This window comes from Fundulus heteroclitus, chromosome 20 (genome assembly GCF_011125445.2).
Source record: "Fundulus heteroclitus isolate FHET01 chromosome 20, MU-UCD_Fhet_4.1, whole genome shotgun sequence".
Lineage (NCBI taxonomy): Eukaryota > Metazoa > Chordata > Actinopteri > Cyprinodontiformes > Fundulidae > Fundulus > Fundulus heteroclitus.
This window is the reverse complement of record NC_046380.1, coordinates 28,516,168-28,533,429: the sequence shown is the minus strand read 5'-3', so window position 1 is coordinate 28,533,429 and position 17,262 is coordinate 28,516,168. Positions and strand designations below refer to the sequence as shown.

General features: G+C 38.4%; 1 protein-coding gene across 1 annotated transcript; it reads right to left on the bottom strand.

The window, feature by feature from the left end:
- Window positions 1-2,653: 2,653 nt before the first annotated feature.
- Window positions 2,654-16,759, bottom strand: LOC105934746 (adenosine receptor A1). Its single transcript, XM_012874872.3, has 3 exons — window positions 15,706-16,759; window positions 7,243-7,537; window positions 2,654-5,968 (listed from the first exon to the last, which is right to left on the bottom strand). Exons 1-3 carry the CDS (start codon window positions 16,119-16,121, stop codon window positions 5,585-5,587), a joined length of 1,095 nt encoding a protein of 364 aa, XP_012730326.2. The 5' UTR covers window positions 16,122-16,759; the 3' UTR covers window positions 2,654-5,584.
- Between the last annotated feature and the right edge of the window lie 503 nt (window positions 16,760-17,262).

Here is a 17,262-nt window from a genome sequence, read left to right as displayed (position 1 = left end):
TTGAAATCAGCCAAACCCATCCTGGTTGCATGAGAAGAGCCTGTTCACAGTTATTGCATCTACAAAGATGGTAGATCAGATCTACATTCAGAGTTCCAGAGAACAAACACCATGAGCAAGTCTTATCAACACATTTCCACAGAATGATGTTGCCAAAGACATAAGCCATATTTGTCCATTACTTTCAAATAGTTATTTGCTTTATGATGATAAATACTTGTATATTGCATGGGAAAAAGAATGAAGCAACCGAAAAAAGGTCAGCAAGGACACAAAAACCAAAGGGACATACTAAAAAACGTTTGTGGGAATAACCAAGAAACTCCGGGCAGAACTGCATAGCTGTTCTGTGGAACGACGGGGGGCAAACTTTCTGGCAGGGTTACAAACAGAGCAGAAATAAATAAAGCTAGGACAGAACTCTGGCAATAATGATATTCATATAAAGGGTCAATAACAAACATTGCAGCTGTGGAGAGAATAAGTCGTACGGCAAAACAAAATGCGATGCAAGTAGAAGAAAGACCTTTATCAAAATGAAATGGAATGTACAAATGCTCCTTTTTTCCATTCCACTGCATTTCAGTAGTTTCCCTGGCCTAACTCTGTCTCAGATTAGTTTTGTTAATAAAGACTCCAGCTTGTAAAGACTGCCTGCCTGCTGCCTCACTGTCCTTCATTTAGAGCCCTCAACCAGCTCTTTTTAAAACCTGTGAAGTGTTCAATCTCTGACATTTGAAGTGATTTAATATGGTCATTCAAATTACTCCAAAATGACAAGAATTATATTTGATGTAATCGTTTTAATTTTTACAAATCATCCACTTGGAGTAATTTTAATTATGTGGAACAGAATGCTGTCAGCTGGAATTTAATGCCTCCTCTCCCACACCAAACAATGATTTTAATCAGAAAAATAATCTGCAATTACATTTAAAAATAAAATCTCTCTTTTGCTTCATACAAATGGTTCAGTACCATTATTTACTGGATAAACTACCTATTGGATATAAATGCATGACTAATAGTAATATATTAACTTGGAAAAATATTCATAACTTTTTAACATTTTTAAATGTTATCATCAACACAACATAGTTATGTACTACAAGGTGTTACTTAGAGGAGCAATAAGTAATACTGACACCTAGTGTTGCAAATCAGAACAACACATACACAAAGCAAACAGAGAACAGCCATTTCTCAATGGTTGGTTGCGAGTGTGAATCCCCTCTAAATATTTACTTCCACAGGACAGGTATATGATGTTGTATTTTGTTCTATTTCTGTTCTGCTTCTCTTACTGGTTTCCATGTTTGCAGGCTGGTGCTCTTTGCCAAGATAAAATGCCAAACACCGTGCTCTATTTTAGGAACCAGGGGGAACTTTGATATGATTGGCTCAGGAACCAGGAAGTAAACACAGGCTACACATTGCATCGAAATTGTTTCGGACTTTATCTCTAAGACTGAAAGGAGAAAAACGTGACTGAGACATTGCTGATGGAGAGAACCGATTGTTTCTAGGGAATTTTACTTCCATCCTAGGTGACGAATGAGAATGATTTTTGTTGATTTTGCTGTAAATGTCTTACTTATTGCTCCTTTAAATGTGAAGTGTAAAGGAAAGAATACACGTTTTAAAATATCTTTAATAAATAAAACTCCCAGTTGCTGCGTTAATTTATATTAGAACCTCAAACCAAGGACAATAATAGTACCTTTCATTGCAAAATGAGAAACAAGTATCTTGATTTACTTCTCTGACAGCTCTGCCCATCCAGAGACTAAAACTTTTACCCATTCTGCTTTCTGAAATAGCTCAAGCTCAGCCATATTTGATGGAGATTCTAGCAGCATTCATTTCTGCTCTTCCCAAATATTCATGATAATATTTAGCTCTAGACTTTGACTGGGCCATTCCAACACATGGATACGCTTTGATTTAACCTAGTCTATTGTAGCCCCAGCTTAATGTTAAGTGTTATTGTCCTGCATCCCCACAGTAAGATGCCATTTCATGGTGGGGACGGTGCGTTCATGTGTTGGTTTTTTATCACACCACATTTTGCATGCAAGCCGAAAAGCTCAGTTCTGGTCCACTAAGTTGCTTGTTTTCATCTGACCAAATGCCATTTATGGCTTGTGACTTTCCTTTTTGCTGCTTCTCCATATAAGGCAGATTTTTTTGTCTCTCTAGCTAATGAGTAAAAGGACAAGTCCACAAACCAGAGCTGTGGATCTCTGCAGATCTTCAAAGGAACCATGAACATCAGTTTGGGAGGCCAGTCATAGTTTGAACAATTGTTTTTGAGATTTTTTTTTAAAGAATTAGGTATTGTTTTATACCATAACTCTGCTTTAAATGTCCCTACAATGTTATCACTGACCTTTCTGCTGTGGTCCATGATCTTCAAGCTGTTTGCTCACTAATGTTCTCTTATAAACCTTAGGCCTTTGCAGAACAGCTGCATTTATAATTAAATCGAATTACACACAGTTTCCGATTTGTGGAAAAAGTTTTTAAAACCTGATGTTATTTTCTTTTCACCTTGTGTTGGTCTATGATATAAATTACACAAATATATATATATATATATATAGACATGTGTGGCTATAATGTCAGACAATGGGAAAAAGTTCAAGTAATACAGTTACTTTTACAAGGCACTGTGTATTATATTTCGTACAGTTTAGTCACACTCTTATCATACAGTTCACTAAGCATTTTGCTGATGCAGATGTCCAACTGCAGTAGAAAGAAAACAAAAAAAACACTAAAGACTTTGTTACAATGTGAATAAAAACAACAAAAACATGAACAAGGCTATACAGTCACACAATATTTTAATTATTTATTTAAACGACAGTTTCTCATCTGAGGACAGCCTGGACTTCACTTCGACAGATGCTTTTTAAATAAAAACTGAACATTACTAAGGTGCTAATGCGCCTCCACTGCTTCCTTCCTCTGTTTTATAGCCTCAGCACTTGTTTCAGAACAATTGCGTAAATTCAAAGGTTAACTTTGTGAAAATTTGGCTAGTTTCCGTGCAATGTAAGCAATCAAATACATCAGGGAAATAAAAGCACAACCAGAAATGAAAGACAAAAAAAAACGACATGGAAATATGATTTCATTCCACCAGAAGCAGCATTAGAACGCTTAAGTGTATGTTGTTCTTTTTTCTGTGTAATATCCATATGCTGTACCTTTGTAGAAAGGGTATCTGCTTAAATGCAACCATCTAGATTTGTTTTAAATATTCCCTGTATTCATATTTATAAGCCCCTCACTTTTGTTGTTTGTCTGCCAAATAACAAACATCTGTGATGTACATGTATACAGAGAATCCCCTTAAGGACGTCATACAGAGAGGCATGAAGAGAAGTAAAATAACTAAAGATACTCTCCAGGTGAAAATAGGGAAATAAACCTGTTTAAATCTTGATGCGTCAAAAAATCTTAATGTTAAAAATCCAAAACAACTCAACATTTTCACTGTTTCCTAAATCAGAGGTGCTTAGAGGTCGAACACACAATCTTTGCAAACAACAGCTGTGAGGTTTGTCGCTGCGCAGCTGTTCCCATGGTGAACTAAATCTTCAGCAGTGTCTCCAGTCGACATATGGAAATGTGTTAGTTACATAGAGTTCTATACATTACATTTGTGTCAGCACTCACATTTTGCCAAGCGCTTAACATTCAGTGTCGATTAGGATTCGCTTTACAGGAGCAACGCTAAAGAAAGTGTGTCTGCCCTGAAAGGAAAATAGATTAAAAGAAATGATTGTGTCTTCTGAGAAATCAAGAGTAAATGTAAAAAAAGAAACGTGAAAGGCCGGTCCAAGTGTGTAGTAAGGATTAAAGGATGTGATCGAACAGACGTGAGGAGCACCAGTAAATCTTTAAATTCACAGATCTCTAATTAAAACTCTGGTGGCTACAGTTGTATCACTAATGCATTAGTGGGTTTTCAACACTGTGTCCGCAAACATCTAATTAAAAGCAAGCATTATTAGGTAGTATTGGTCATTTTGTCATTCAAATGTTTTCAGTCCCTGGCAACAGCACTCCAGATATTTTCCTAATACCTATTTTTTTATATATATAGATAAAATTGGTTTCACTCTTGTTGTGGATTCTAACCAGGAAAGGAATACAGCGCATGTGGAAAGTTGGCCACATAACGTTACTGCTTCCAGTAGTCTCCTGACACCTGGTTCATATGTACACACCACAAAGTTATATTTTAAAAATCCTTGAAAATCTCAGTTATTGGCAACAAAAACTGCATTTGCAAAGAGGGAAGTGTACATTTTGCATAAGATCTGTTCGCGTGGACACGGCCGCCAATACGTAAAAAGTACAACCTTTGTGCAACTTTGCAAAAGTGTTCACATCCTTGAACCCTAACCTGTTTTGTTATATTACAACTAAAACTTCAAAGAATTTTATTGGGATTATTTGTGACAGACCATCACGAAGTAGTGTATCATTTGCTGGTGAAAGAAAAATAATACATACGTTTATTTATTTATATTTATTTTTTTACAGCTGAAGCTGAGAAAACGTTGGCCTACATTTTGAATTTAGCGTTGTTGAGTCAATATTTCAAGGATATAACAATGTCTGCAATTACAGCAGCAAACCTCAGGGTTACACCGGACCTCTGATGGCTTTATTTTGCTCTTCATTTGTTCACTACTATTCTACAACAAGGTTTTGCGGCATTCACAGATCAGCCGAATTTGTACTGAGATTAAGCTACACATTGGCAGGCAGTGCTTCAGAAAGGAAATAGAATACAAAGTATTTTATCTAGGGTTGTCAAAGTAATTGGAGGCTAAATACACTGTATCTGCACGAGATACTGTTCATATTTTTACAGTGAAAGTATTTTGCAAATGTATAATTTTGTGTTAGTTTATCACAAAAAAGTCTCAATGAAATACATGGAAGTTGGTGGCTGTAATGTATAAAAATATAAAGAATTTCAAGGGGTCCGAATCCTACTGTAATGAATTTGATGTGTTTCAGTGTTACTTTAATGTTATAGAGCTTCCTGTTCTTTCACCACTGATTCGCCAGAGTCCTTCTGTTCACACAAAGTCACAGATACTAAGTTTCTTTTGTCCTTAAGGCCACAGAACGAAGCACTTAAATGTAGCACAGATTTCAGATGAATATATTTGAGCTCTTTCAGATGTTGTACACCATGAATTATAATTTAAATAAACAGGTATAGTATACAACATTATGGTACCACATGTGCAGCACATATGCACTTGCTGACTTAAGTCCAAAAGAGTCATCTTCCTCATGAGAATCCCTCTAAGTTTTGGTGGGAAATGTAAGGTCTCCTCCATTGTAATTCTGAAAGCAGATCTCTAAGAGGATATGTAATCCTTGGTGCATGTCAGGTGGAGGATATCCTGCAACTCACGTTTTGCAACTCTGATGTCCCTCAGTACCGTCAATGTCATTGGGGTCGGCAGCTCCTTGAGCATGAAGTCTCTTCCCTTCTGTAAACAACTGCTTTAAAAATTGTCAGTAACACAGTAGCACAATTAGCTCCCAAAGGTCAAACATCGTCATCGTCGTCATCATTCTGCCTGAGCCTCGTCTCGCGGTTCTGCCCCCTCTGGCTTCCTCTCTGAGGAAGACGACCGATGGGGTCATGACAGAGCATGTACTGTTTCCAGATTTTCCGAAACGCAGAGCGGAATTTCTTGATGCGGAAAGCGTACACGATGGGGTTGACGGCTGAGTTGCCATGGGTAAGAATAATGGCGATGTAAATGAGGGATATCGACGTCTTGCAACCGGGGAAGAAGAGGGTGATGCAGTTGAGGATGTGAAGAGGGAGCCAACTGACTGCGAAGAGGAAAAGGACGAGGGCGAGAGACTTGGCTAATTTCAGTTCCTTTCCAAAGTAACGCCTGGGATCCGCATGGCTTGTTGTCACCTATAGAGACAGGAAAAATCATGAAATGTGATTGTCAGTGTACACTACCTTGTTACATCCTGTCAACTTTTAAAACTAGGCTTAAAACTTTCCTTTTTGACAAAGCTTCTAGTTAGAGTGGCTTAGGTTACCACAAGCTATCTCTGTAGTCATGCTGCTATAGGCATAGCTGGTATAGGTTGATTGAGGACATCAGGGTATATTTTTCTCACTCTGCTGTGTTGTAGTGTTTGATGTTATTTAAACTTTTAACTTTATGTTCTCTCTGTCTTTTTTCTCTTCATAGTAGGTTAACTTGGTCTGGCATTTTGTTAGCTGTGACATCATCCAGGGGAGGCAGATAAGCAGCTATTACCATAGAACATAGAAAGGATTCCTGAATCAATGTGTGCTTCTGTGCTTTTTTTGTGTCTTTGCTCTGTCTTCTCTAACCCTCAGTCAGTCGAGGCAGATGACCGTTCACGCTGAGCCTGGTTCTGCTGGAGGTTTTCCTCCCTGTTAAAAGGGAGTTTTCCTCTCCACTGTTACTTCATGCTTGCTCAGTATGAAGGGTTGCTGCAAAGCCACCGACAATGCAGACAACTGTCCACTGAGACTCTCCGCTCTTTCATGAGGAGTGAATGCTGCTCCCTGTCAGCCTACTTTCACTAAAGGTCACTAGTGCCCCAAAAATCACAAATAAATAAATCAAAACTTAAATGTATTTAACTAGCTGTTCAACTCATGATCAAAAAGTAAAATGAGTATGGCACAACTGGAAAAGCACCAGGACATTGCCATGCGAGGATAGAATAAATCAGAGAAGCAGCCAAAAGGCCCATGGTATCTCCGGAGGTGCTGCACAAGTCCACAGCTCAGGTGGGAGAATCTGTTGATCCTGAAATCCATTAGAAGTCCACCTAAAGTTTCATAAGCTAATGAGACAAACAGGAAGACGAGGACAAGGTTCTGGTCAGATGAGACCAGAACTGGACTTTTTGTCCTGCAAACCAAATACTTCATACGGCATAAAACTCTACACTAAACTCATCATGCCTTCCATAAAGCATGGTGGTAGCATTGTGGCATTTCTTCAGCAGGGACAGATAGTCAGAGTTAAGAGGAAGATGGATGGAGCTAATGGCTGGGCATTCCTGGGAGTAAACCTGTTAACACCATCAAAGTTTTTCTTTGTAATGTAACAAAACGTAGCAAAAGTTTAAATGATGTGAAAAGCATTGATAAAAAAAGAAGAAAATGTCAGCAATAAGGCTGGTTAAATAATCAAACCTTACCTTCTTGGTGAGCTGTTTATGGATCATGTAGAAAATCTCCACGTAGATGCCCAGCATGAGCAGCAGAGGCGGCAGGACCCAGCCAAAGAAGTTAAAGTAGACCATATAGTCCATGCTGATGACTGTCTCAAACTGACAGGTCACCACAAGCTCTTCACTGATCAAGGTGCGATTGTTGAGTATAAACTGCAGGTTGTTCCAGCCGAACATTGGCGTGAGGCCCACTATGATGGACACCAGCCAACACAACAGCACGGCTGTCCCAGCTCGCCGAGGGGTCACCACTCGCTTGTAACTGTGGCAACAAAGAAGAAGATGACAAATTGATAAAAAAAATACTCTTAGAGGTCAGACACTGTGTCCTGCTAAAGTCTCCTCTGCTTATTCTTATCTGAAACACCATCAGCCAAAAGAAATCTGTTACCAGAGATGTGAGCCTGACGACATTATCCTACTTACCAGGGTTTACCCAGCTGCTGTGTTCCAAGCAGGTATGCAAGTTATCAATTAATGAGTTAATATTAAATTTGCTGATCTAATCGAGTGACTAACAATTAATTGATAAGCGGCTAATGCCTAAAAAACCCTAGTTTTACCTTTTATCAAGAGGGTCTTTCCATAACATGAAGGGCATATTTTTATTTATTTTTTACAATATGTTGAATTTTAAAAAATTCACATAATCATATTATAAAGGTTTATTGTGCAACCTGCATTAAATCTTGACTGAATAAACAAATGTAGTGATTTTCTCACATTTTATTGAACTTGGAATTCAATAAACTTAGAAACAATTTATCTAAGAACTGAACTGTAATCTAACAAAACAGAAACCTATTAGGTTATTAAACAGAAACAAGTTGAAGAGAATAAAATATATAAAAAACTAATAATCCCCACGAAATCCCTCACCATCATCAGTGCTTTTAGGATCATGTCTTTTCTATCATGTTACAACTTTTTGAGTAATGCCGTCCGCTTTTATGTCATCACATCCTCGCCTTCAGAGCGCATCAGTGAGTTTTGGTTGAGAAATTGAGGCTCAAACCGAATACTTTTATAGAGTAAGGACTCTTTAGCCAAAGCGGACGTGCGTCAGCAGTCGCCATGATAAGTGCTTTCTGAATAGTGCAGTCATAGGAAAAGCAGCCTCCCACGGCTAGTTTTGCTCAGGAACCATAGGCATTATAAAGAGCAGACCCCGCACTGCTACTTTTTTTTTTCTGTGATCCAATTCTTCCTTTCTGGACTGATCTCCATAACTTTAAAAAACATTGAACTGTCTCCACTTTCTGATACAACTGTATTATGTGGATTAGAAAATTAAAACATATCACATGAGTATTTAAAAGAGGTTCTTATATTAATGGTATAATTCTTCATTCACAGATGTAGGTATTTCAAAACTAACCCCATATTTAGTCATTGGAAAAACAACTTTGATTTATATTCTAAGTCTCTGTGACTGGTTAAAACTGCAATACAATTATAGCTATAAAGACATGGTGGTGAGGTCGGCCATTAGTGGCGGCACACTCAGACGCAGCGGCTCAAGCTAACCCTCCATCTGATCTATGTAAATTCGTTGTATGTACCTTGTATGTATAGTTACAAATAAAACACTTTCCTTTCTTTCCTTTACTTTCCTATCCACAGCTGGAACATTTGAACCCCATATGAGAATGTCCTTTGTCTAATTTTATTTAGTTGTGTTAGATTTGTCTTTCTATTTTTATATGTGTTACACTTCAAGTGTTTGAAATATGTTATGTACAATGTCCCAAAGACACTGGAAATTATATATATATATATTTTTATTTTATGGCTTTTATTTACTTGTTTGTTTACTGTTGTCTTGTTGGCGTTCTATTTTATGAGTTTTGCTCTTATGATTGAAAGAGAGTCATTATCTGGCTTAATGGGAGCTTATCCTAAGTTGACTTGAGATACGTGTACAAGCTGATCTATCTTTGTTTTTGCAATCTTGTAATTTTGCAATAAAAAAAAATGTTTCTTTTCCATTACTATATTCTCCTACAACTGCGGTGTGGCTTCACTTTAGTATGACCCGCAGCGCACTCTGCTGGCTGGCGGCCGCACTACAACACTTGAAAGAAGGTCTGACTCTAAGCGAACGGTATCGGTTAATTGGATGGAACAAACTTGAATCTAATTAACCATTATTTGACAATTAAGTGTAAGTAGATTATTTGTTTGCTTACCTAGTTACAAGTTGATTGTACCTTAAATGCAGAGGTTGGGTAGTAACTACTTAAATTTACTTAGTTACGTTCATTTGAGTAACTTTTTTAACAAACAGTACTTTTAGGAGTAGTTTTACGGTACTGTACTTTTTACTTTTACTTGAGTAATATTGTTTAAAAATATTGCTACTCTTGAGTAAAATTTCTAGCTATGCTACCCACCATGGCTAACTTCACTGAATTAAATTGTTCTAACCAAAGATGCACCAGAGAGACACACATCTACAGTTTATAATAAAGTGAGACTTCTTGTCTGTGCACAAGCTTTGATTTTTTTTATTTTATTTTCTATCTGCTGAGCTCATTGACCCATTTAGAGGTCAGATGAACAACAAAATAGACAATATATATTGTCATTGGAAGTACTCTGCACTGTCCTAACTTACTGTAGATACATTAACAGCTGTAAGTATTGGTTTCATTGGTGTTATGTTGAAAGAAGTTCAGAAACATGTTTCTCCTGTCTAAATTTATTTTATAATTGTTAGCTGTTGTATATTTGTTTATTTTAGTCTTTAAAATTTGTCTGTCCTATAACATCAGTTTTAACTGTTCATTCAGATGTTATGATAAATTACTCGGTACTTGAGTAGCCTTCATACCAATAATTTTTTTACTCTTCCGTGAGTAATTTCTGGGTTAGCTACATTTTACTTTTATTTGAGTAAAAATATGTTGAATGTGTAAAATTATACAGAAAAATAAGCGCTTCCCTCTTTATTTGATTTACGGTGCACAAAGGAGGCTGCTTAGTAGCTTTAAATTATTTAAATAGAGCGCTAGCTGAACAATCTCCTCAAGCATAGCAGTAGAGCAATGTTCCCCAAACTTCTTTGATCTCATTCCACAACACAAAAGTGGACTTATTATTTCAAATAATGTAGGCATAATTAGGAAGCCAAATGAGCAGGGGTATGATGGGAGCTCAAACAGCCTTAACAGCCAAGGTATTGCTTTCTATGTAGCTGTAAGGGCCAATTTTTATTTCCCGAGAATATTTATCACATAAATGTGCTTTTACCAATGATTTTGTTATGCTAATTTGATGTCCGAAAGTAATCTAAAGACACCACACTTTGTGATTTGTGATCATTTCCTAGGAGAGCATCAGAAACTAAGAATGAAGGCCACAACCCATTCAAAAGCAGAACAGATGTAACGTGAACCGAAGTAGCCAAAGAGAAATTGTGCCTCAGTAACACGTGGTGACAAATAAAATACTCTTCACTCTTGAGAACAGGTTCTGTAGTAAGTAAAGTAAAATGCGATAGGATGGCATGCATTTGCATTCAGCCCCAATACCCTGATAACTGAAATAAATTTGAGAGTAACCAATTGCCTTTTGAAGTCACTAAAAAAAACTTTTGCAAAGTTTGTGTCTGTAATGTGAAAAAAGGTCAAAGGAAATGAATACCTTTGCACATCACACAGCTGGGCCTCCAAGAAGCAGGAGAGAGTCCATTTATTTAGAACATTTATTGAAAACAGACGTTTGTTGAAATATGTCAGTGGTGAAGAGTGTCATGGTTTAGTTTTGATTCGGCTTTTGTTGCCATTGGTTTTCGGTTTTTCCACCTTGTTTTAGTTTTAGTTAGGGTTTGACTTTATTTATTGTTTTTAGTTTCTCCTTCCCCTCACTTCAGCCTTCCCTTCCTCTGCAGTTAGTCACACCTGCCAGCCACTAATTAGCCAGACTCATTTCACCTGCCAGCCTCACTACTTAAGCCTCACTCTGCTGTCACTACTTTGCCGGTCCGTCATCGTTCTACACCCTCTCCATGCCAGTCCTCGTTTTTTGCGTTGGAAGATTTGATTTGCTTTCTCATTTAAGGTCAGTCCTGCCAGTCTCCCTGAAAGACTTTGTTTATGTTGCTAGTTCCTGGTGAAGCTCTGCCTTTTGTCCTGGTCTCTCCTGAGATCTGCTAACCTGACTAGTCACTCTGAGAAAGCTCTGTCCAGTGCCAAGCCTCCCAGCTTCGTTGGACTCTCTCTCTCCAGGCTGTCAGCTCCTGCCTTCATCTGCACCCCTGTTGTGTATTCCTGGATTACTGGTTACATCACCCACCAAACCTGTCAATAAAACTCCTCAACTTTAGTCCTGTGTGTGGTTCTGGGTTCATCAAAGACAAATCCTGACAAAGAGAAGTTTAGATTCTGACCTGAATCCACAAAGCAAGTAGCCACAGCTGATGCCAGATGTTAACATATAATAAGACGCATTACATTTACCCCAACGTCTAACATTAAATCAGACACGCCAAAGTTTAACTGTTAAGTACCGGGGCGGCAACATCATGCTGTGTGCATGTTTGGCTGGAGGAAGGAGGAAAAAAACAAACATCTGAAGACATCCGTCTGGATATTAAAGCTTGGACATAAATGGCCAGAGATCCAAAGCATTTTGCCAAATTGGTTCTAAAGTGGCTTAAGAACAACAAAGTCTTTGTTTGTGAGTCAGAGTTGCAAAATCCTGATCTCAATTCATTAGAAACTGTGGGGACAGAGCTGAACCGTTCTCTGCAAGCACCCGGATCCTGTTAAAAGATATGGGACAACATTTCAGCAAACTACTCTGATAATCCTTTGAAAGGAACTCCAACACATTTGACACAAGTCGTACAGTTTTTAAAAGTACCTCCTACTAAATAGTAAATACTAAAGAAATGTATGCCCATGCATGAATAAAGGAAAATAAAGAAATCTATTAAATTATTTTAAAGCTAATCTAAGATACTAAGATATGGATATTTTAGAGGTAGAATTGAGCAACATGAACCTCACAGCTTAGCACCACAGAGGTCCAATTCCCACAGCATAAATGTAAGCTCTGCTTACTCCATAATGACTTAATGTGTTTATTTCTTTAAGGTGAAAACAAAGTGACATGTATTTTTGCATTTTTAACAAAAAAATACCCATACATTAAGCTGCACAATATTTTAAACCACAACCAGCATTGCTACATCAGGTTTTATTGCAATGCCACAGTTGCAAAAGACAACTTATATCGGCCATGTGGTAGGGAGTTCTTTATATAATTGCTATGCATGCAAATTCTGTTTGCTATATATCTGGCCTATGGTGAGATGTTTTTTTTTGGGGTTTTTTGTGCTTTGCTCTATGCCCAAAACTGATGTATATTTCTAGTGCATGTGATGCTAAACATTGAAGAATAGCGGGGGCATCATTAGGAAGGAAAATAATGAAAATTACTTAATTGTAGTCTATATCGTAAGTGCAATATTCACAAACAGTATCGCAATTACATGCTTTCCAGATATCAAGCGACCGTACCACAGAGTCAGTAAAATGGCTAAGAAACCTGTAATACCCCACTATATATGGCTGAGGCTTGCTTTATGCAGCCTTTGAGTGACATTTAGACTTGGCCTACAGGTTTATGAAAGTCAAAGTAAAAAAACAAAACTGTCTGTGTAAGACTTGTAGCTTTGTATTCAGCTTGGAAGCTCACTGTAATAGTCTGACTTTATGGTACTTCGCTTTCGAATGGCAGTCACGCGATGTTTGTTCAGAATACTTAGTTCTGTAAATCTGAGTTTGAAATTTTGACGTGCTTAGCAAATGGGATACTTTGGTCAATTAGCAAAATGAGGTTTTGTTGCATCATAAAAGAGGAACTTGTGAGTTGTGTTAACGTCTTATCCTCTGAGCTGCAGACATCACGAGAAATGTCTTTCCCATACAAGTCAATGGCCAAGTCCTGCATAAGCTTGTTCTTTGTTTTCTTGTTTTGTTTTTAATAGGTCGTCATTGTTAAAAAAAAAAAAGTACAAGTTGATCAATTAGAAGAAAGTAATGAGCAATTATTACAGGCAACATAGAAGGTGCATGTTTCTCTTCCCTTATCACATCTGCATGCTGTCTGGGTAATCTCACTGTCAATGAAACCAAACACAAACACAATGGCAAATCGTGCTGTTTCTCTTTCCCAACACTTTTCTTCTTTTTGTCCTTGACAGGACAAAAGCATTAAAGGATGCCAAAAGAGATCAAGGCTGGAGTAGGACTACTCCTATGTGACGTCAGAGATTCCTTTCAACTCCACATGTGGAAGCCTAACGCCGCAGCCGCGGGTAAAGCTCCTGCTCTCTGGCTGCATACTGATAAGCTCTGTATCTGCCAAAAAATTGCTGTCTAGATTCTGACTGTTGTCTGTCCATCACTGCCTCTCTTCTGGGTTTTTCAGCTGCTGTCTCGCATCCGTAAATCCTTTCCAAGGCCACCAGCAAAGCCTGAGAAATTTCTTCCCAAATCTCAGACCACTCCCTATCAACGCAAAGTGTCTCCAAACACCTCAGCTATAAAAAGCAATCAGTGCTGAAAGCGTCTCCCTCTACGGTCCCAAAGGAGGTACAGGGAGGGGAAATCAATTTCTGGTTCAAGTTACTGTTAAAAGTGATTCACTCAAGGCTGAAATCTGAATACGACCAGAATAGAAGTTTGTCATTAAATTGGTCTTCTATGACGTAAAGTTAAAAAAAAAAAAATTTATGTAAACGACAGCCAGGCGCCCTGGGTAAGCTCCGTGTTCTATACACTAGAACAATACGATTAAACATTTTGCTTAAATAGCAACTGCATTGTATATAATTTTCACATTTGCTCACACCTTACGCAACACGCTGTATTGACAGGGAAAATAAGCAACAGATATTGTTTTTGTTTCAACTGTCTGATGACCCCCCGCCAACCCTTAAGGTGTCCTGGGCTGTCAGCCATATATTGCCCATATTGCCCAAAATCCACTTCTGCCTTTTAATTTATTCTTACGAAAATATTTGTTATTTGCTAGTTTTGTGATGTTAGAACACAATTTCTTTCTAGCATTTGTTTGTATAGTCTCCCACCATGCCACTGGCACGACAAAGCAGGCAGACATGCCACACAGAAACAGTAGACCTCCAGTATTCCCATAATGGACAATCAATTATAAATGCTTCCTGATTAATGTCACTGTAAGTTGTATTAATGTCCTTTCTCCGACAGAGCCGGAGTGTGGTGCGCATGAGCATTTGCTTCTTTGTGTGTGTTGGCTTGCTGGCTTGACAAATTATGCAGTCCAAGAAGCATCCACCGTGAGCCTATTGACCAGTCATGCATTCTCTGACAGACCCTTTAACGGCTGATTGTCCAACGCCTCAACTAAAAGTTGTAGTTCTCGGAAAAATATATGAACATGTGAGGGTAACAGTTTTAGACAGCATACTTTGAAATTTGCTCATCAAGGAAGTTAAAACCAGACTAACAAGTGGACATTACTCAATAACAACATTTTATTTATGTTCATTCATTAAATGGAGATATTTGGAAATAATGTATAATCCCTTTATTTCACTGTAGGTAATATTAATTCTTTTGAGTGGCAAAGCCAGAGTTGATCTGAATCCAAATGTATGTTTCGTTTTGGGTTTATTTTTATACAAGGCTTTTTCATTGTTTGAAATTTTAAGATGGCTTTTCAAGCAAAGCTGAAAAGAATTTAGCGATTTAAGTCTTTCCTTTGATTTCTTGTAAAGCATTTTCCTTTGTCTTGTTGTAATAATGGTAGAAAAATATAATTTGCCTTGCCTTGATTTTTATAGAGGGTCTGTGGCTGAATCTAAAGATTAGGGTGATTGGCAAGGTGGCGTTCCAACCTAAAATAACTTTTTTTTTAAAAGAAAATTAAAAAACATGCAAAATCTTTGAACACAATAAGACGAAGGGTTTTATTCCTTTAATGCAAATTATTTCGTCATGGTTGTAAGAGGGTTAAATACAAATTTTATTTTATTTTTTTTACCATAACAGGTTACCTTTTTTATTTATTATTATAATTGAAACTGCTTGTTTTATTACCTATTCAGAGGATACCTGTCCCAATCCCTATCAGAAAACTTCTTAGACGAATTTGATTCACTTCAACTCTAAATCTGTCAGGTACTATGATTGATTAGGGGGTGTGATTATGACAAAAGACTAATGCGAGATTATATTTTCGTTTAAAAAAAAAAAACACACACACACACAAAAAACAACTAACGGTAACCCCAGGCATCGCGGGAAGGACTAAAATGAAACCCTGGTGACTCTGGAGCGACCATTCTCGGCGCCCCTCCGGGTCCAAGCAGACACAAAGGCTCCAGACATATCAGACAAAAATATTAAAAACTATAGTGGAATTCACCTTTAGGCCTACCTCATGGGTATTTTGACTCTCAGGTAGCGATCGATGGCGATGGCCAGCAGCGCAAGGATTGAACTTTGGGTGAGGACGAGCACCGTGCAGGCGAACAGCAGACAGCTGTAGAAGTGCGTCTGGAGCCCGATGCTCATGGTTATGGCGAGCGGGATGACAAGAGCCCCGACCGCAATGTCAGCCAAGGCCAGGGAGACGATGAAGCAGAACGTGGTGTCTCTCAGAGACCGGTTGATGCGTACAGCCCAGACCACCATCACGTTGCCGATGACCGAGGACACGGCGATCACCACCTCCATCCCGATGTAGAGCGCCTTGGACGGAGGCAGATCCGAAGTCATGGTCACAGATGCTTGGAAGAGGGTGCGCTCAGCCTGAACACGTCGAAGGAGTTCCTGGTTTGAGTTTGTGGGCATCGACTGAGACACCCTCGCTTAGGTTTCGCATTTTCTTTCTTCTGTTTTTTTTTTTTTTTGTGTGTCACAGAGAAGTAGAGTCTGGCGTTCGGGGGTTATTTCGGATGTAAGTCCAGGACGTGGTGTCTGGATGCGCGCCAGACACAAAAACTTCACCAGTTTCCGAGAAAGAGGTGTCCTCCTTCCCCCCACCCCCACCTCACCCAAGCGAATGCACCGCAGCCCGGCTGGCTGAGGGACGGGACAGAGCCGGGATGCAGAATGACTCATGAACAGCTCCCCAAACACCGGATTAACAGATCTGGTATTCCCAATAGGTCAAAATTTAAAGAATCCAAACTAAAAGTCCCAAAATACAATCTGTTCCTGTACAGTCATTTACATAACTCCGTGACTCGGAACATAATTATTTTCCACCACAGGTTTGTGGTTCCAAAAAAAATATATATAGGTTAGATGTGATGACTCATAGGTGCAACTCAGATTATATGATAATGAAGCCTTCTCTCTCCCTTTTGTGTGCAGTCACATGTTTTAAAGCTCCCCCTCTGTGGAAATGGACAAAGTAAATCTTTGGGAGGATTCACATGGCTGGTGCATCCCACTCCAAAAATGCCTGATCTGGTCAATTATTTACACCCTCTCTAAAAAGTATTCATCCTCTTTGGGTGTTTCATCATTTATGTGTTTTTTTCTTTTTTAACAAGGAATAAAAAACGTCTCAACGTCAATGTTTTTATATCTTAAACAGGTCCCACTTATAAATGACAATTTGTGTTGCTATAAAACTATCCGTATGAATAAAGGTGATTGTAAAAGATGAACGTTTGTACAAATTATTTTAAAATATATAACATAAAAAGACTGACTGCAAAAACCTCCACCTCCTTTGATGCCCGAAACCTAATTTAAAAGAGGTCCAGATAACGATGCCAACAGCATCTCCGTGAGAGAAACGGAAGTTACATGAAAGCAGTGTGTGACGTGAGCTTATTATGAAAGGTTATATCTGGTAGGCCCAGTCTGTGGTCCAACAAACAAATTATAGAAACAATTGCTGGGAAGTATCTCAGGTAATGCAAGATTCCCGAACACATTGGATATCATATGGAGATTAATAATCTTCATGAAATGTCTAAGG